Raw genomic sequence first — 19,349 nt, forward strand, 5'->3', positions numbered from 1 at the left:
CGGGGCGAGGGAGGGAGGAGGGGCGAGAGAGGGAGGGGCGAGAGAGGGAAAGAGGGGCGGGGCGAGGGGGGCGAGGGAGGGAGGGAGGGGCGAGGGAGGGATGGGGGAGGGGCGAGGGAGGGAGGAGGGGCGAGGGAGGGAGGGGGGCGGGGCGAGGCGGTGAAGGAGGTGAGGGAGGTGAGGGACGGGCGAGGGCGGGGTGAGGGACGGAGGGAAGAAGGCGGAGCCTCCCTCGGTGCCCTGCGCGGCCCCGGTGCTGGCTCCGCCATGAGCGTGGTGCTGCGGAACGCGCAGCGCTCCGTGCCCGTGCGCCGGGCCCCCCTCCGCCGGGCCGTGTGTGTCCTGCGCGCCGCGCTCGGCGCCTCCCGCTTCGACGTGGGGCTCGTGTGTGCCGGGAACGCGCTGATGCAGCGCCTGAACGGCGCCTACCGACAGCGCCCGGAGCCCACCGACGTGCTGTCCTTCCCCTTCCACCAGCTGGCGCCGGGGGAGCTGCCGCGTCCGCGCTGCCGCGACGAGTACAACCTGGGGGACATCTTCCTGGGCGTGCAGCTCATCCACCAGCAGTGCCGCGACGCCGGGGAGGACTTTGCCGACGCGCTGGTGGTGAGTGCGGCCCGGGCGAGGCGGGACGGGGCGGGCTCGGCGGCAACACCCGCCTGGTGCTCTCTCGCTGCCCCCGCAGGTGACGGCAGCGCACGGACTGTGCCACTTGCTCGGCTACCGGCACGACACGGAGCCCGCGTGGGAGCAGGTGCGGGACGGGCAGAGTGCGGGGGGTGTGTGCGGGGCCGGGCAGAGTGCGGGGGGTGTGTGCGGGGTCGGGCAGGGTGTGGGGGCTGTGTGCGAGGGGTGTGCGGGGCTGGGCAGAGTGCAGGGGTGTGTGTGCGGGGCGGGCAGAGTGCGGGGGGTGTGTGCGGGGCTGGGCAGAGTGCGGGGGGGGGGTGTGCGAGGCTGGGCAGGGTGCGGGGGGTGTGTGCGAGGGGTGTGCGGGGCTGGGCAGAGTGCGGGGCCCGTCCTGGCGCGGGGATGGGGCGGTCCGCCCGGCTGTGCCCTGACCGCGGCTGCTCCCGCAGATGCACCGCAAAGAAGCGCAGATCCTGGAGGAGCTGAACCGCCTGACGGGCTCCCGGCTGCGGCCCCTCACCGCCGGCCTCTTCTGACGGCCCGCCCCGGACGTGGCGTCGGGGGGATGGCGGCTCAGGGGCGCTGTGGCCGCTTCCCTTCGCTGCTGCTGCTCGGCCTGGCCGCTCTCGCCGTGTCCCCGCCGCCCGCAGCCGCCCCCGAGCCGCCCCCTGCCCCGCTCCGCGCCGGACACGCCGCGTCCTCCCTGCCCGCGGCCGCCGCTGCCCCGCGAACCAGGTGAGTGTGCGGGTGTGGGCTGGAGTTTTAGCCGGGCCTCAGTTCAGCAGGCACAGAGGTTTGAGGAGACAAGCATCACCTACCTTAAGCACCCGTCCTGGTTCAGCAGCCGAGACGACTGTGTGGCTGTGACCAAAGCTCTGTGTATTTTCCACCCTCTATGTAATCTCTCTGTTGAGTCCATCATCAACAAGTTTGCTGATGACACAAAGTTGGGAGGGAGTGTCGACCTGCTGGAAGGCAGGAGGGCTCTGCAGAGGGATCTGGAGAGACTGGAGAGATGGGCTGATTGCAATGGGATGGAGTTCAACAAGGCCAAGTGCAGGTCCTGCCCTTTGGCCACCCCAACCCCCTGCAGCGCTCCAGGCTGGGCACAGAGTGGCTGGAGAGCAGCCAGGCAGAGGGACCTGGGGGCACTGAGGGACAGGAAGCTCAACAGGAGCCACCAGTGTGCCCAGGTGGCCAAGAAGGCCAATGGGATCCTGGCCTGGATCCAAATTAGCGTGGCCAGCAGGCCCAGGGCAGTGACCCTTCCCCTGGACTCTGCCTTGGGGAGGCCACACCTTGAGTGTTGTGTTCAGTTCTGGGCCCCTCAGTTGAGGCAAGAGATTGAGGGGCTGGAGCGGGGCCAGAGAAGAGCAACGAGGCTGGAGAAGGGACTGGAGCACAAGTGCTGTGGGGAGAGGCTGAGGGAGCTGGGGGTGTTTAGCCTGGATAAGAGGAGGCTCAGAGGTGACCTCAGCACTGTCTAGAACTGCGTGAAGGGAAGTTCTGGCCAGGTGGGGGTTGGTCTCTTCTCCCAGGCACTCAGCAACAGGAAAAGGGGGCATGATGGGCTCAAGCTCTGCCAGGGGAAATTGAAGTTGGAGATGAGAAAAAACTTGTTTGCAGAGAGAGTGCTCAGGCATTGGAATGGGCTGCCCAGAGAGGGGGTGGATTCCCCATGCCTGGAGGTTTTTCAACTGAGCTTGGCCGTGGCACTGAGTGCCATGATCTGGTAAAGGGACTGGAGTTGGCCCAAGGGTTGGACTTGATGATCACACCCCCCTGGTGTTTCTCGAGGGAACACAGTGGGTCCCCTTGCACAGGTGGCCCACCTGGTAAAAGGCCTCCTTTGCCTGCTGGTCATTTTTTTGGTTGTTTGTGGAAGATGTCATTGAGGGGACCCACAAGGATCAACCAACTCCCAGCTGTACCCTTTTCCCAGGCTCCTCCTGCCTTTATGTCCAGCTCACAAGAATTAGCCTGGCTGATGTGCCAATAGTTTCACCATTCTCACCACACACACACATTGCTCTCAGGGTGAGTGGGACATCTGAGGGGTTCACTCCTTGGCCTATTAAACTATGTAAAAGTCTCAAGCTCATCCCCTAAGTCATGGTATTCCTTTGTTCTCCCCAGATACCTTTTGTATGATGTGAATCCTCCTGAAGGGTTCAACCTTCGCAGAGACGTCTATGTTCGCATCGCCTCCCTTGTAAAGACCCTGAGGAAAACTGAGAACTGGCTCTTGGTCCTGCCTCCCTGGGGGAGGCTTTACCACTGGCAGAGCCCCGACATCCTCCAGGTCCGGATCCCTTGGTCTCAGTTCTTTGATGTCTCAAGTCTCAACAGGAACATCCCCGTCATTGAATATGAGCAGTTCCTTGCAGGTGGGGTATGGAGTCATGCGGTTCTAGAATTGGCTACTAAACATTTGAAATGGTTTCTTCACAGGTTTGCCCTTATAGGGGGCTTTATCATTATATGTGAAATAAAAAAAAAGTTAAAGGTGGTGAGAGGATGGGTGAAAATGAGTTTTCTTGAGTTACAAAATCACTAGGATGGAATAACTCAGTTATTTGGCAGCTTGTTTGATGTTGACTTCCTAGGGCCCCCAGAGACAGACAGTTAATGCCTGTGGTTAAATTGACAGATACTTCTGCCTAATTTTGACCACAGAATCATTGAGTCGTAGAATCAGCTGAGTTGGAAGAGACCCTTGAGCCAACCCCACTGTGATCACCAGCCCATGGCACTCAGTGCCACATCCAGTCTCATCTTGAAAACCTCCAGGGACAGAGAATCCACCACTTCTCTGGGCAGGCCATTCCAATGCCTGAGCACTCTCTGTAAAGAATTTCTTTCTTATATCCAACCTAAACCTCCCCTGGCAGAGTTTAAGTTGTGCCCTCTTGTTCTACTGCCTGAGAGAAGAGACCAACCCCCACCTGGCTACAACTTCCTTTCAGGTAGTTCTAGACAGTGCTGAGGTCACCTCTGAGCCTCCTCTTCTCCAGGCTGAACACCCCCAGCTCCCTCAGCCTCTCCCCACACCACTTGTGCTCCAGTCCCTTCTCCAGCCTCGTTGCTCTTCTCTGGCCCCGCTCCAGCCCCTCAATCTCTTGCCTCAACTGAGGGGCCCAGAACTGAACACAACACTCAAGGTGTGGCCTCCCCAAGGCAGAGTCCAGGGGAAGGGTCACTGCCCTGGGCCTGCTGGCCACGCTAGTTTGGATCCAGGCCAGGATCCCATTGGCCTTCTTGGCCACCTGGGCACACTGGTGACTCCTGTTGAGCTTCCTGTCCCTCAGTCCCCCCAGGTCCCTCTGCCTGGCTGCTCTCCAGCCACTCTGTGCCCAGCCTGGAGCGCTGCAGGGAGTTGGGGTGGCCAAAAGGCAGGACCTGCACTTGGCCTTGTTGAACTCCATCCCATTGCAATCAGCCCATCTCCCCAGTCTCTCCAGATCCCTCTGCAGAGCCCTCCTGCCTTCCAGCAGTGACGCCCTGAAAGGAGAGAGAGGCAGCCTGTCAATATACAGACAAACCACCTTTCTCTAGATGTGGTTGGACAGTAAAAGTTGTACAGCAGGTTCTTCTCTGACCATGCTTTTTCACTGATATTGCACACACTCAAAATACCTCCTGCTTTTTGAGGGAAAGGCTTCCATAAACATACGGAACCAAGAAGTTGGTTCTTTTTGGATTTCATGTCATGTTGAGCATCAAATGCCCAAATCTGCAGCCGTGTCACAGGCAAAGGAAATAAAGGCCACCAAATGTCACACCTCTGCAAAGAGCTCTGAAGGCATCATTGTTCCCTGCCTTCCAGGAAAAAAAACATTTAGAGACCCTGAAATATAGGAGAAGAAGGGCTTGTGCTTGTCATTTATCTTGGAGCCACTCTTCCTGTGGCAGCTGCCTACAGCATTGAAAACTCTGGGCTGTGTGGTGTGTTTCACTCACCTTTCAAAATTGCACTTCCACAGTCATACTGTTGTATTTGGCACATGAAATCACAAAGAGCAGGGTGGGAGTAGCAGGTGGTCACATTGCCTGACCTTTTGAACTTTTCTGCCTCACACAGAACCTTTCCTTTTTTTTTTTTCTGAGAAAACAGGGAAGAGAGAGAAGTGTCATACTGGCATTTCCAGCAGATTTTTAAGTGCAAGTGGTGCTAGTTTGTACCTTTGTCATGTGGTTTTTCATGCTCACAAATCCTTTGCTTTGCCTTCTGCTCAGAGTCAGGTGGACCCTTTATTGAACAGATTTATGTGCTACAAGGCTATGCAGAGGGATGGAAAGAAGGAACATGGGAAGAAAAAATAGATGAAAGGCCCTGCATTGATCAGCTGATGTACTCTAAGGACAAACATGAGTACTACAGGTACTATTTCACAGTCCTTTTGGTCTTCTTTTCAGGAGTATTCAGTGAGACAGTTGCCTGCTTTTAACAGAGCAGATTTGTGTGGTTCTTGCAGTGTTGTCTGTAAATCTCTGGATGCTTGGGGTTCACTTTTTTAAAAAAAAACCATCAGTAATAAAATGTATTGATATGAGAAGGTCTAAGTTGAGAAAGTTGTTGTTCCACACAAAAAACGTATAATGAAGGTGGCTGATTGATTTACATTATATATTGTTTTCCTAGGATATACTGTTGGTTAAAACTTGGCTGTAATAATGCCAAGGTCATGGGTTCAATCCCCTCTGTGGGCCATTGACTTAAGAGTTGGACTCGATGATCCTTGTGGGTCCCTTCCAACTGAGAATAGTCTGGGATTTTGTGTTTGTTTTGTTCTATATATGTCATTAATTTAAAATACATACCTGTGAACAATCCCTGGTGTTCCCTTTTAGGGGCTGGTTTTGGGGTTACAAGGAAACACGAGGCCTAAATGTCTCTTGCTTGTCTGTCCAAGGATCTGCCTCTATTGTGGCTCCCATCCTTCTGAAGAACACTTCAGCACAGTGAGTTGCCTTCTATTACTACTCATGGTTGTGTTGTGTGCCCACAAACGTGTTGCCAGGTGGGAAGAGAGGGGTGACCTTAAAGGCTGTGTCCCACTGTTGTGCTACTCCTTCCCTGAGGAAATTAAAATCATTGCAGAAGGGATTTACACTGTAAGAAACACTTAACTGTAAATTAGGTGAAGTGCTGCAGTGCTAAGACATAAGAGGAAATGGCCTTGAGCTCCTTCGTATTCTCTCTCAGGTAGCTAAACATCCTTGCCACCCTGTGTTTACCTTTCCTTCCTTTACCCTTTGGTGCTGGGTCAGGAGGGAATGAACAGAGTAGAATTGGTGCTTCCCAGACCTGGATGTCAGACCCTGAGGTGCCAGGGCCTGGTGTCCTGTGCCTGCCATCCATCCATCTATCCGTCCATCCATCCATCCATCCATCCATCCATCCATCCATCCATCCATCCATCCATCCATCCATACTCAGTGCTGCGAGCTGGGTTTAGAGAAGGCAAGCAGCATCTTTCATCTTTTTGGCAAGAGCAGTGGGCATCTGTAGGAGCTCCCACAGGGAGCAGAGGAAGCAAAGTCCTGTTTTTTAACATGAATCTTGTTGTACCTGGAGGAGTTACACTGCAATCCTTGCCAGTGACAGCAGAAAGCTGGGTTAAATAAGCCCTAGGTGTTTTTCCCTACAGCAAACTCTCATGGCAACTGGCAAAGGATTGATGAAGAGGAAGGTCCAAAGAGAAATTAGGAGTGGTGCCCAAATATTCCTAGCAAAAAGACCGGGTGACCTGTCAACAAAATCACATTTCTTAATCAGACCCAAGGAGGAAGAACTACCAACATCACAGCCAGGCAAGGGCAGCTCTAGTGGTTCATTTTAAGCCTCCTGGTTCATGTTAAAATCGGTCTAGTTTGGTCCATGAAACCCAAATGTGGCCAAAATTAGATGTCTGGGGAAAAGTGTGAGAACTGGTGTTTGTGATGCCTCTCCTAGGTCCTGTCACAGCCTTCAGATTTGTTGTTGTATGGACCTTCTGTGCCAAAAGTGATCTTCCCATCGTTTCTGTCCATCTGTGAGTCCATGGATCTGGGCAAGTTTCAATCCATACAAGAATCCATACAGTCATGGGACAAGATACCAAGGTTTTGCAGCCTAACTGTGCATCCTCTGAAAATCCACCTTCAAGTGTCATCTGATGTCCCCTAGTTCATGCAGTGGAAGAGATTGTGAACCATCAGCTCTTCCATGTTGACTTCCATGCCACAGATGATTTTACATCTCTCTCTCACATTCCCCCTGAGTTGTCTCCTCTGCAGTGTGAAGAGTCCTGGCTTTGTTAGTTGTTCTTTGTGGGAAAGCCATTCCATACCTTTGGTTGTCATCACTACCAATCTCTGAACCTTTAGTTCAGCTGGATCCTGCACTCTGAGTATGGGTAAACTCAATACACAGTGGCATAAATGACACACTGTTTAGTGCTCTCTTCTTTTTCTGCCAATTCCTAAGATCCGAGTTCCCTTTGTTGCCCTCTGAGCGTTGCCGTGACGTTTTCATCGCTCTTCTCTTTCCTGACCAGTGAGACCTTTAGTTATTAGATAAAGCCAGTTTTATTCTTTTCATTCAATGCAATCCTACACTGGATTTCATCTGCCACTTTATTAGTCATCAGACTTCTCTGATTCTTCCTAATTGGTCTTTGCTGCTCTGAGCAATGGAAAATGGTTGTTAAGCTGTGTCACCCGATTTCATGCCCTTTTGTAGGTCATTTAGGAATATGGTGTAAAGGAGATTCCTTCCACTTGTGACCTCCCTCCACAATGACAACTGGACATTTCTCCCTGTCTTTAAACTTTTTTTTTATTCCATGCAAGGACCTTCCCACCAGTACCAAGTTTTCTTAAAAGCCTTTAACAAAGGCTGTGAGGAAATCCTGTTAGGCAGTGTCAGTGAGATTTGCCTTATCCTCATCTGTGCTGGTGTCTTGAAACTGCTCTAATTGTCCAGAGTTCAGAGCTCTGATCTTTCCTATTGCCCTTCTGGCCAGACAACCAGTTGTGTGGTCCTGGGACTGTGTTGTGTGGTCACTTCTAAGAAACTTCTCAATGCCTTTAGATGAGGAACCTGATTCACCTCCAAGCTTCCTGTTACATGCAGGGCTGCTTCTCCACTAGGACAGTTGGGTCTATTTTCCAGATGATTTGTAGCCTTCTGTGCAAGTGTCCTGCTGATAATCAGCAGGGGTGATCTAAAGCTGATGGGTTATTTGCTTCCTCTCATTTGAGCAGAAGAAGGCCCCTCTTCAGCAGAACCATTTATCTGAATGTTTGCTTCTAATCAGTGTGCTCACAAACCAAGTCTACATTCCTTTTGCTCTTGAATGCTCCAAACTCTCAAAATCTCTCCTGTTTCTTAGAACTTGGATAGTGCAGTTATATTTCCAGTACACAGTCCTAACTCTGTGTATTTATGAAAAGCACAGGCTGTTGCTGTCACACATTTTTGTAGTGTCTCTCTCTGTCCTTTGCTCTGTCATTTCACTGTAGGACATTTTATTCCACGCATGGAAAACACCTTCTCTGGTTTGGTGTTTGTGAGCTTCTGCTTCCTTCAATAGGCTCTCACATGCTGCAAAGCTGAGCCTGGAGAAGAGGAGGCTCAGAGGTGACCTCAGCACTGTCTAGAACTGCCTGAAGGGAAGTTCTGGCCAGGTGGGGGTTGGTCTCTTCTCGCAGGCACTCAGCAATAGGACAAGGGGGCACGATGGGCTCAAGCTCTGCCAGGGGAAATTGAAGTTGGAGATGAGAAAAAACTTGTTTGCAGAGAGAGTGCTCAGGCATTGGAATGGGCTGCCCAGAGAGGGGGTGGATTCCCCATCCCTGGATGTTTTTCAACTGAGCTTGGCCGTGGCACTGAGTGCCATGATCTGGTAAAGGGACTGGAGTTGGCTGAAGGGTTGGACTTGATGATCTCGAAGGTCTTTTCCAACCCAATGAATTCTATTATTCTATAATAGGTCACTTGTCCCCTTTGGATCACTCTCCGTGTTGGCAGTCAGTTCTCCAGGAGCAGCTCCTGTGAGGACTAGAGGGATGATTAATGCTTCATGGTGTTGAACTCAGAATCAGAGTCCCACTTAGGAAGGAGCAGAGCAGGGACACAGAGTGGCTGGGTCCCTTCTGCCCCCAGCAGGCTGTGGGTCACAGTTTGCTTTCTAGAGAACAGATTTACAGCCTGTCCCTCATTCCCTGTGCTCCCTTTGCAAACAGATCACAGCCTGTGCTTTATCCCAGCAAATGTATAAAGATACATTGTGATGTAAATTCGATTCCTAAGGGAACTGCCCTCAGTTTTACAATTTTTAATAGGTCAGTGATGTTAGACAGAGCTGAAAACCTTCTTCATGACCACTACGGAGGGAAAGATTACTGGAATGTGAGTATTTCCCAGTTAACTTCTCTAGACCTTTTGCTTGCATCTGCTAAAAATTCAGTGAGAGATGTGTGCTTCAGTTTTGCCTCCTTGAAAGTAACTTGTGTCTTAGTTTCAGCAATGGGTGCTAGAGATGGCCTTCAAGCTGCTGTGGGTTAATGTAACACAGCAATTTGTCCTGTCCCCAGGTGTTTAGAAGGACCTCCCCTGTACATCTACAGTCAGAAGGGAGCAGTTCTTGTCTAGTCAACCTCAAGGTTAGACTTGTCAAAAGAATTCCCAGAAGAGCTCAGTATTTTCCCAACTCTCTCTCCCCACTGGCTTCAATGGCAAAATTCCCATGAGTTTCAAGGTAGTTCTGATCACTTTGGGAAACCCCCCACAAGGGTGTATGGTAAAATAATTGCTATGCTCAGGTTTTAAGAAAAAGTTAAGGTTCAGCCACAGGGAAATGATATGGAGAACTTGATAGAATTAAAACTCCTGAGAGAAGGTGAGTCTCGTGACACTACAAGTCCTACAGACCTCAGTCATGTAAGGTATGAGCATCTGGCAGTTCACTTGGGATATGGCATATTTTTCAGAAATGGACCAAACAGTAGTTTTCTAACCATGAATTTTTCATTGAGACTGAGTTTCCAAACAGAGAAGTGCAGCCCATGTGTAATTTTGAGTCTGACTTGTAGTCCTGTAAAAGCCGACCTGAAATCCACGTGGATCCATAACACACATTTCTTAGCAGTGGCACTTTAAATGTTGCCTCAGTGGGTTGAGGAAAAAGTTTCATAGGGAAAGCAGAAAAGGGCCCTGGCTCTGTGTAAGCACTGCTCAGCAATAACAAAAACATCTCTATATTATCTATATTATCAACACTCTGTTCAGCACAAATTCAAAACAGCCGTTGTGAAGAAAATTACCCCAGCTGAAAGCAGCACAGACTAGAAAGCCAGTGCTGATCTCTTCAAAGATCAATGAAAGAGAAAATGAAGAGCTAGTCTAAATTACCTGCTGTCCTCTGTAAGCAGCACAAGTCCCTGGGATTTCCTTCATTCTGTTGCATCTGCCTGTGGATAAATGTCACATGTGTGACTGTGTGGAGTTGTAGCTGCAGCACAGCATCTTAGAAAGAGGTTGTTATCCACAGGGTAAGGAAATAATTCCTTTTTTGTCACCTTTCCACTGAATTTGACAGGAGTGTCTGTGGTTAATTGCTTGATATTTTTTAAAGCAGGTCTTATTCTTACTGTGAAGTCTGCAGAGCTTTTGTTTCCAAAAGCTCAATACACTGCTAGGGTGTTTAATTTGTGCTCTCTTGTGTAAATAACTGCAGTCTACTCCCTACTCTCTATTGCAGGGGCATAATTATAAACATAATTAGAATGAATCAGTTACAGCTCAGATGAAAGGTTAGAAATCTTGCTTACAGTGCTGTGTGGATGTGCCAGAAGTAACCACATCCTGGAAGTGCTGTGTATGTACAACTATCTGCATTTCCTCATTCTTAGCTCTCCCTTTTTCCGACTCGACATCTGCTCTTCCTCCCACAGACCCGTCGGAGCATGGTGTTTGCCCCACACCTCCGAGCAGTGGGGGATGAGTTCAGAAAGAAGCATCTCCAATCCACAGATGAGACAGACAGGACCCATTACAAGGAGGACTGGACACAGATGAAGGTGAAATCACAACAGTCTGTTTCCAATAACAAATGTAATTTTTATTTTGTTTGTGTACTCCTGGCTCTGTTGGAAGGTACACGTGAGTCAAACTCTCGGTGGACAGGCATGTTCCTGGTGTGCCTTCTCCCCATGTGACATGTGTTAACAGAGTCTGTTGAGATGTGTCTGACTGGTTCTGGGTGTCAGATCTTCATTGGCCTCATTTTGGTAAAGAAAACTTGAATTGCTTCTTGTATTCAGCATTGTGAGTTGGTGTAAAGTTCACCTGCAAACTGCCAGTGAAGGAAAAAGCAGTTTTTGCTTACAAAGATTTCACACTGTAGTTTCTCTTGTGTGATGCAGGCCAGCCAAAATCAAAATAACTGCAACAAGAGTCCCAGACTACTCCCAACCATCCTTTGAAATTTCTTTCTGGAACTGGAGTGATTTAGTGCCTTATCCAGAGATAAGGCCCTGTCAGTCTGAATGAACAGTGGTGCTCTCAAGTTTTAACGTGTGGTGATCTTTCTCTCATAGGTTAAGAGGTGATCATCTTTCTCTCTGTCATAGGTTAAGACAGGCACAGCTCTAGGTGGTCCATACCTTGGGGTTCATCTCAGAAGGAGAGACTTCATTTGGGGTCACAGAGAAGATGTGCCTTCCCTGCAAGGAGCAGTAAAGAAAATCCACAGCCTCTTGGAGATGCTTAAACTGGAGAAAGTTTTTGTAGCCACGGATGCTGTCGAGGAGGGTAAGCAGGTCCCACTCACTTCAGGACTGGTAACTTTTGACACAATGAGTGCTGCAATTACCACTTCACTTTTATAAATGACTGGAAGTTCATATGCCTCCATCTTTGACTGGGAATTAAACAGGTGTGGGCAGCTGAATCCTTCCAGCTTGAGTACCTGATATCAAACCATTCACTTGGTATTTCCCACAGAAGGTTTGACAGTGTCTACAGTGGGAAATTGGGAATTGAATTTGCCTATTCCTCTTCCTTTTTCTTCTATCCCACCTTGTTCTCTTACCATTTCAGAGACATTGGGACATGCTGGTGGGAAGGCTCCTCTGAAGCCTCGTGCCCAGCCTTCCCCTTGGCTGCCCCAGACTGGGCTGGACCTGGCTGTGTGTGGCCAAGGCTTAGCAACTCACAAGGCTGGGGTTTCTCCCACCAGGCCTTATCCCAGGGCTGCACTCCCATCCCAGTAGTATCACAGGATCTGTTTCCTTGCCTGATGTTAGAAATTCCGTGGAAGGCATCTGCAGTCTTATCTCTGCTGTCAAGAAAGGCCTCTTGGTACACCTACCCTGTAGCAAAGCTGATGGCACCATCTGTTCTACCCCCTCAGAACTGTGTTTTCCTCAGCCCTGTGTTTCTGCCCCCCTGCCTCCCTTCCTTGCCTTCCACACTCTGAATTTTGGCAACCACGTTGTAAAATTTCTTGGTAGCTTTTAGTATCACTTGCTTTGTAACTCTTCCCCCAGGGTTTCCTTGAACACATCACATGACAGCAGCAAGTTGTTCATAATGCAAAGATAAATGTGTATCTTTCATTTTTTCAGAGATTGAACTGCTCAAGAAACTGCTGCCTGAGATGGTGAGGTTTGAACCCTCTTGGGAGGAGCTGGAGCTCTATAAGGATGGGGGCTTGGCTGTGATTGACCAGTGGATTTGTGCACATGCAAGGTAGTGAACCTGACTCTTGATTTGTGGAGCCAAATCTTAATGTCACTGTCACAAAACTGAGTATGATTTTTGGGCCAGATGTAGTTGTTTACAAATCATAGAAGACATTGTATAATTGATATGTATAGAATAGATGCATAATAGTTATTTTGTGTATATAGATGTATGATAATTGAGTTATCATTTCAATGAACAGGAAAGTTCATTGGACTGAACTCAATTACTTTCATTTTAAAAACTTGGTCCCACTCACAAACCCTTTCTGATTTTTTTCACAGGTATTTTATAGGCACCTCAGTTTCAACATTTTCCTTCCGAATCCATGAGGAAAGGGAGATCTTGGGATTTGATCCAAAAACAACCTACAACCGATTTTGTGGTGAAACTGAGAAAAACTGTGAGCAGCCAACTCACTGGAAAATTGTGTATTAAATACAGAGAAATACAAGGGCTTCTGTATTGTGAGAGCTCAAAAGAATAAGGAGAAACTATGAGGAAATACCTCCCTTGGGCCAAATTACAGCCCAGTCCTGAACTCTCAGTTCCTGCTCCCCTTCCACCGTGGGTGCAGCCTGGGGTGCTCTCCTGCTCAGTCACTCTCTGGACCTCACAGTTTTTATGTGGTAGCCTCGTGGGGCAGGAGCAGCTTCCTCGCTGCTGGGGCAGAGACCCTCTTGGCTGCTGCCCCTGGGTCCCTCTCTGGCTGCAGAGCTGGTTGTTGGGGGGTGGCAAAGCAGTGCCCAGGATGCAGCTGTTTAAACCAGCCTCAGCTTCTGGAGCATTTCTTACCTGCCTGTGGTTCCCCGTTGGGGTCTGTGGGCGCTTTTAGATTGGAGAACTGGAGAGCTCTGTCCCCATCAAAGTGAGTGCTCAGCCTGGGAGCACCAGTCTCTGTCCCAAGAGGAATCAGCTGCCCCAGGAATCAAAGGCAGTGACTGCTCCTGCTCCCAGAGGAGAGCCTGCGGCACCCACCCCTTTGAGTGAGGGCACATTGCCCAACGGAGAAAGAGGTGGGCACCTGGTGGAGCAGGGCCAAGGTTCTACATCCCAAGGCAGCTTTCTCTGCCTCCCACAGCAGAGTCTCCATGGCCAGGCTGCAGGGCTGTTGCTGCCCAGCTGGACAGAGCGCCAGGGCACGGAGGGAAGGCTTGGCTTGAGCTGTGCCCCTCGGCTCAGGCTGTGCCCCTTCGTTTGGGCTGTGTCCCTCAGCTCAGGCTGTGCTCCTTGGTTTGGGCTGTGCCCCTTGGTTTGACCTGTGCCCCTTGGTTTGACCTGTGCCCCTTGGTTTGGCCTGTGCCCCTTGGCTCGGGCTGTGCCCCATGCCCAGCAGTGGCCTCCCCTGCCTGGGCAGCAGCTGCTGGGGCTGTGCAGGGGCAGAGGGCTGTGGCTCTAGGAGAGAGGAGCCCCCCGGCTGGTGTCTCACAGGTGGCTGCATGATGGGCAGGGACACAGTGCCAGCCCCACACACTGTGCACTGGGGGCTGGGGCTCTGGGGCCGTCCTTACCAGGCACTCAATGAATTTGAAGGGATGCTCCATCTTCAGCACCTTCACAAGATCCATCCTCCCCGGATCCTGTCTGCACACAGCAGCACTTCCCAGAGGCCTGCAGAGCAAGGGACTGGCACGTGGCAGCCAGCCCAGGGCACAGGTCCCTGGAGCAAGGCCGGGAGGAGGCTGGAGCCTGGCAGTGCCAGGGCAGGAGGCAGCCCAGCCCCTCCCACGGGGACACAGAGCTGAGTCCTCACCTCCCAGGACACAGGACAGGCACCTCAGCGTCACACCGTGTGCTCTTTAAGGCTTTTTGCTCTGGAAAAAACACTGAAATTTCACAGCAACTTTGTGGAAGGCAATTTGCCTCCAATTAAGAGGATTTGCTGAAGAACTTCCTGAATTTCCAGACTCTGTTGGGACTTGGTGCTCTGTGGAGAGCAGCCTTTGCTCTTGGTGCATGTCTGCCCATCCCAGAGGGATGACTGGCCACCAGCTGTCCTAAACCTCACCTGGTGAAACCAGCTCCACAGCAAAAGAATGCCATCTCTTAGGAGCAGGAATTCTTCCTTGCTCTGTCCTACATCTTGGAGGAACTGAGATTTTCTCAAAAAACAGCAAAACTTGCAGCTGCTGCAGCCATAGGGTGCCAGGTGCCACTTTTCTGGATGGTCCCAGTGTCTGCAGGGCCAGGCAGAGAGAGGCTCAGTTCTTACCAGCTAAAGGATGGAGGGAACTCTGTGTTGAGAGCTGCTTGGGCAATACTCAAGCCAGCAGGATTTTGCCATGTTTGGACATTCTCAGAGCAGAAAATAAAGGCCCCTTTTTGTTGCTTACAATGATAGATTGAACAGCATTTAATAAAATTTACATTTAACACAAGGGACTACAACTGAAATCAATACAACTCCCATTTAGTACCGGTAAATACAATTTATTCCAACTGAAATTTGAACACGTACAACTTAAATACAATTTAAAGTCTTTGACATTTAACAGGTAAGACTAACCCTGATCAACTAGATGGCAGTATCTACCAAATACCTGCACAGTCTGCTATTTACAATGGAAGGGCTCAGCTCCCTGCAGAGCTCCCACAACTCTCTACAAAATCAGCTATTTACAGAATCAGGAATCAGCATTGCAATCATCACATCCTCACACTGCAGAGGGCAGAGCAGGGTCTCCATGGGCAGCACTGCAAACCTGTGTGCAGAGCAAAGCTCAGGTCATGCTGAGAGCCCTGGCACAGAAAGGAACAAGGGATTGAAGGAAGCCAAGCAGGATTGTATTGACTCCCAGAAGACAGATATGGATTGCACACAACCCTGGGAAGCTTCTTTTTTAAAATCCCAGAATTACAAACAAGACAACTCATTCCTCATAAATAACCTGACACCACTCCTTTGTCAAAAGGTTTTGGCATGGAACATATTTCCTTTACAGTTTAACCATTCATTCAAACACCTTTAAAAAATGTGTCTATAATAACACTTGGATATTTTGCTCATATTTTTAAACTTCATTAAAAAAAATAGTTCAAGCTACTACTTTCCTAGTGCTCAAAAAATTTCAGAGACAGCAGCTTTTGAATGAGTCCCTTAAAAATGTGTAGTTCAGCTAAGAAATGACCACAAAAAAATGCACATGGTGTGACCAGCTTTTCCTCAACCCTGCAGAAACATCCACATACTCAACTACAGCCCCAGAGAGACCTTCCGCAACATGAACAAGACCAGGCTGATGCCCCAGTGCTTGCAAAGTCTGACCACATAAAATTAAATTCCTCTTGGAATAGTCAGTGTACACCTCAGTGGGATGATGACTGCAAGAGCCTTGTTGGGCTTGCAGAGATCATGGGAGTGCTTTGAGTTTTAATGAGAAGCAGAGGGGGTGACTGAAGCCACCCACGAAGGTGAATTAATGCAGCCCATCCACCGCAGCCTCTTCCCTGGGCATTGGAAAGGGCTGGAACCTCTGGAAGCATCAGACTGCTCTGAGGGGATCCCTGGGTCCCACTCATCTGCCTTCCCAGAGTAATGCTTGCTATTACCCACAGGACCACCCAAATGTATGGTTTGGGTGCCAAGACATTAATTAACCCAAAGACTTTGACTAATGAGTAAGTGATTTGCAGGTTTGGTCACTTTCTGAAGTGGAAAACGGGTTCCTACTTGAGCAGTAATGTCTTGGTTTGTCCAGAAGTGGGTTTACACCAAAGTCTCCAGTGTCCCAGGTCCTTGCTGACCCCAGAGGGGCTGGGGCTGAGGTCCCTGACCAGTCACAGCTCCAGGACATGCAGGCTTTGGCCAGGCAGCTGAACCGCCCCCCACTCCACCCCACTGCCCCCCAGGGGCACCAGCACAGCCCCAAACTGCCCCTCCAACCCAGTGTGGGGCTGTGGGGAACCCTGGGCTTGGCTTCACAGCACGGACCAGCCTGGTCTGACATCCTGTGTGGCACAGGGAGGGGCAGTGGAGCAGAGAGCAGGAACCAGGGGCTGGAGTGCTGGTGGTGCCCAGATTCCATTTGGTCAGAGGGCCCATGGCATGAAGCATCACCTGGTTTGCACAGGGAACATGGAGAGCCTCTGGGATGCCCTTCAGGAAGCACAGATGACACCTGGATGGGCATGAGCTACAGGATGTGTTGGACAGACACTGTCCCAGACACTGCCTCATCTGCTACTGATGTCAGGGACTAAAAAGTGCTTTTAAAAAACCCCTTCTATACAGCAGTTCATCAAACAGACCTCAATCTTTTTGCTTCTATCTTACATTTTTACATAAAGCAGAAGTGTCCACACCTTTAGGAAAAACACTTTTTAAAGTAATAGTCAAAGCAAATGAGTGCACCCAACAAGCTCCATGAAGCCCATCACAAGTGTAAAGCCAAAAGGCAATGAAACCTCAGAGATACAACAACTTGGGTGAAAGCACAGATTTAACTCCCAGGAAATAAGTTTTAACCAGTGTCTAGTCCCTTACAAGAGCTTCTCATTAATACCCAGCAAGGGACTGGTTTTGGTAATTCAGGCTTGGTGCCCTTAAAATGAGTAAATTTTTTTAAGCCGTCACTGTTACAGTTAAGGTTGTTTTCTGATGAGTTCCTGGGATATACAAATCACCTACTTCTAAACAGGTTTCTGCACATCATAGACTAAACTTCTTGACTTACAAATAATTATTTTGCTGTTTCCAGTTCGCAAGGGTAAAAAAAAAATGAAGGAGACTTCACAATGGGTGTCAATGGGAGGTAAATGTATTTTTAAAAACAATAAAAAGCTGCATGTTAGAAACTGGGTCACAGACTAATAAAGACATACATCAAAGACATGAAATTTTCAGCAGCTGGTTTTAAAGAGCAAGGAATTAGGAAAAAACTACCTGTCCAGACTCCATTCTGGCTCTGTGGTCTATGTGCTAAAAATATCTGCAGTTCAAAAACAAGTTAACAGAGGAGCAGAATCAGCTTTGTCACCTATTTGTAAAAAAAAAATCAAGCTACTTCCTAAAAGTGTGGTGTAAAACTTAGAGAAACTTTTAATTTCTTCATGCACTTGATGACACTGAATTAAAAAAAGAAATTATTTTAACCCAGAAAAAATGAGTCATTGTATACAGTAAGGACAGCCTTACTGCAAGTGTTCTACAGCAAAAGTATTTCTAGAAATACACCAGAAATTACTTTCCTATAACAAAATATACAATTATGTGTCAGATCATCATTGAGTTTCAATACTTCAGGCAAAACTGAAACAGTTCCTGTCAAGTTTCAAAAGAACCCCCATAGAAACCCAACTCCAAACAGCAGGAAGATGTTTTGATGGCTGTGGAGATGCCAGAAAGCAGCGCTGGACACCAGGAATTTCCACGACAACTCCCTTTCCAAAGTGATGTGCAGTTTGTGAATTAGACTGTGAGAGAAAACTGATCCTGTTCTATGGGTTTCTCCACCCAGGCTCCAAGTCCTGCCTTCAGGAATGCTTTGAACAAACACTCTTTGGCAGTTTGGTACTCGGTGGCTCCTTGTTTGGTGTCGTGGTACAGGTTGGGCTTGAGGATCTTCGAGCGCAAGCTGGAGGAAAGCTGTGGGCATTAAAGACAAGAAAAGAAAGAGAGAGACAAGACACTATTAAGCCAAAAAGTCTGAGAGTCACTGAGTTACTTTAAACAACTGATGTTAAAACAAGGTGAAGATCTCAGGCAACCAACAGCAGACCAAGGGGGCACAGCTTAAACTCTGCCAGGGGAGGTTTAGGTTGGATATCAGGAAGAAATTCTTTGCAGAGAGAGTGCTCAGGCATTGGAATGGGCTGCCCAGAGAGGGGGTGGATTCCCCATCCCTGGAGGTTTTTCAACTGAGCTTGGCCGTGGCACTGAGTGCCATGATCTGGTAAAGGGACTGGAGTTGGACCAAGGGTTGGACTTGATGATCTCAGAGGTCTCTTCCAACCCAACTGATTCTATGATTCTGTCTACCAAACAAAACACTGAGGCCAAAAGGCCACAGATGTACTTTTTTCTGGTAGTGTTTCTTTCTGAGAGGAAAGAGCGAAACCTCGGTAGGTTCAACTGCAGTGCAAATGGTATTACCCTTTCAAATAAAGTAAAGTGAGAAGGCAAGTTCAAAGGAGACAGCAGGATCCTTTCCTTACTCAGCTATAAACCACGGAGTTTTGGACCAGACATCCCCACATTAAGGAGTAAGTTAAGGAACACATTGTTCTTTCCCATTACAGCTAACTGGCCTCAAGTTGCACCAGGGGAGGTTCTGGTTAAAAAAAAATGCATTGAAAAGGGTTATAAAGCATTGGAAGGGGCTGTCCAGGGAAGTAGTGGGGTCACCATCCCTGGAAGTGTTCCAAAAGAAGTGTGGATGTACTAAAGGATGTGGTTTAATAGTGAACATGGTGGTGCTGCTGCGTTGATGGTTGGACTTGATGACCTTAATGATGCTGTCATGGAAAAACATTTCCTTCCCTCCCTCTGGATGTAACTCTGCATGTGTTGTGCCAGTGTACTTTCCTCCAAAGGCTTTCTTTGAAGTGTGGAGCTGAAGGAACATTGGGTATCAGAATGCTCTTTAATTCAAGGACTTTTGATTTCCTTTCAATATGATGTGTTACTTGCTGTTTTTCTGACTGTAGGTGTAGAAAAAGGACATTCTAGTCACTTAAGAAAGACAAGTATTTGTTGTTGATATAGATGGCGAGAAGTTTAGAACTTCATATAATTTTTTACTGCTGGCAGTGAAGTTAATCAATGGCATGGTGATGCAGGTAGTACCAGCAGTGTGAAGGTGAAAAGGATATTGAAGATATCCACCTTTTAAGCTCAACACGTGGGGAAAGACTTTTTCTGAGTTTATACCATCTTGTAAGACTAACTCATTTCTGGTGCAGAAAAATCACATCAGGTTTCAATGAAATGATTTTATGTGTCACATCTCATCTTGGATAAAAATTGATATTCATCTATGATACTGAAATTACT

The 19,349-nt window shown here is 48.9% G+C and overlaps 3 protein-coding genes across 8 annotated transcripts in view; 2 read left to right on the forward strand and 1 right to left on the reverse strand.

The window, feature by feature from the left end:
* The first annotated feature begins 205 nt into the window (after positions 1-205).
* YBEY (ybeY metalloendoribonuclease) lies at positions 206-1,163 on the forward strand. 2 transcript variants are annotated; one of them, XM_071561659.1, is made up of 3 exons: positions 206-606; positions 686-754; positions 1,077-1,163. In XM_071561659.1, the coding sequence occupies exons 1-3, from the start codon at positions 268-270 to the stop codon at positions 1,161-1,163; spliced, it is 495 nt and encodes a 164-aa protein (XP_071417760.1). In that variant the 5' UTR covers positions 206-267. The 2 variants fall into 2 exon arrangements, with proteins under 2 accessions (XP_071417760.1, XP_071417761.1); XM_071561660.1 differs by lacking the exon at positions 686-754.
* Positions 1,164-1,192: 29 nt separating this feature from the next.
* POFUT2 (protein O-fucosyltransferase 2) lies at positions 1,193-14,693 on the forward strand. Its single transcript, XM_071561658.1, has 9 exons — positions 1,193-1,362; positions 2,764-3,014; positions 4,864-5,008; positions 5,479-5,589; positions 8,956-9,022; positions 10,567-10,692; positions 11,245-11,425; positions 12,241-12,364; positions 12,643-14,693. The coding sequence occupies exons 1-9, from the start codon at positions 1,193-1,195 to the stop codon at positions 12,794-12,796; spliced, it is 1,329 nt and encodes a 442-aa protein (XP_071417759.1). The 3' UTR covers positions 12,797-14,693.
* The window catches only part of ADARB1 (adenosine deaminase RNA specific B1), a 109,821-nt gene continuing 105,156 nt past the window's right edge, over positions 14,685-19,349 (reverse strand). For all 5 annotated transcript variants that reach the window (XM_071561653.1, XM_071561654.1, XM_071561655.1 and 2 more), the window contains one exon: positions 14,685-17,942. In XM_071561653.1, the coding sequence (XP_071417754.1) occupies positions 17,766-17,942 (177 nt within the window). In that variant the 3' untranslated portion in view covers positions 14,685-17,765. The remainder of the gene's footprint in view (positions 17,943-19,349) is intronic.

The sequence above is a fragment of the Pithys albifrons genome, chromosome 8 (assembly GCF_047495875.1).
Source record: "Pithys albifrons albifrons isolate INPA30051 chromosome 8, PitAlb_v1, whole genome shotgun sequence".
In the NCBI taxonomy this organism is placed as follows: domain Eukaryota; kingdom Metazoa; phylum Chordata; class Aves; order Passeriformes; family Thamnophilidae; genus Pithys; species Pithys albifrons.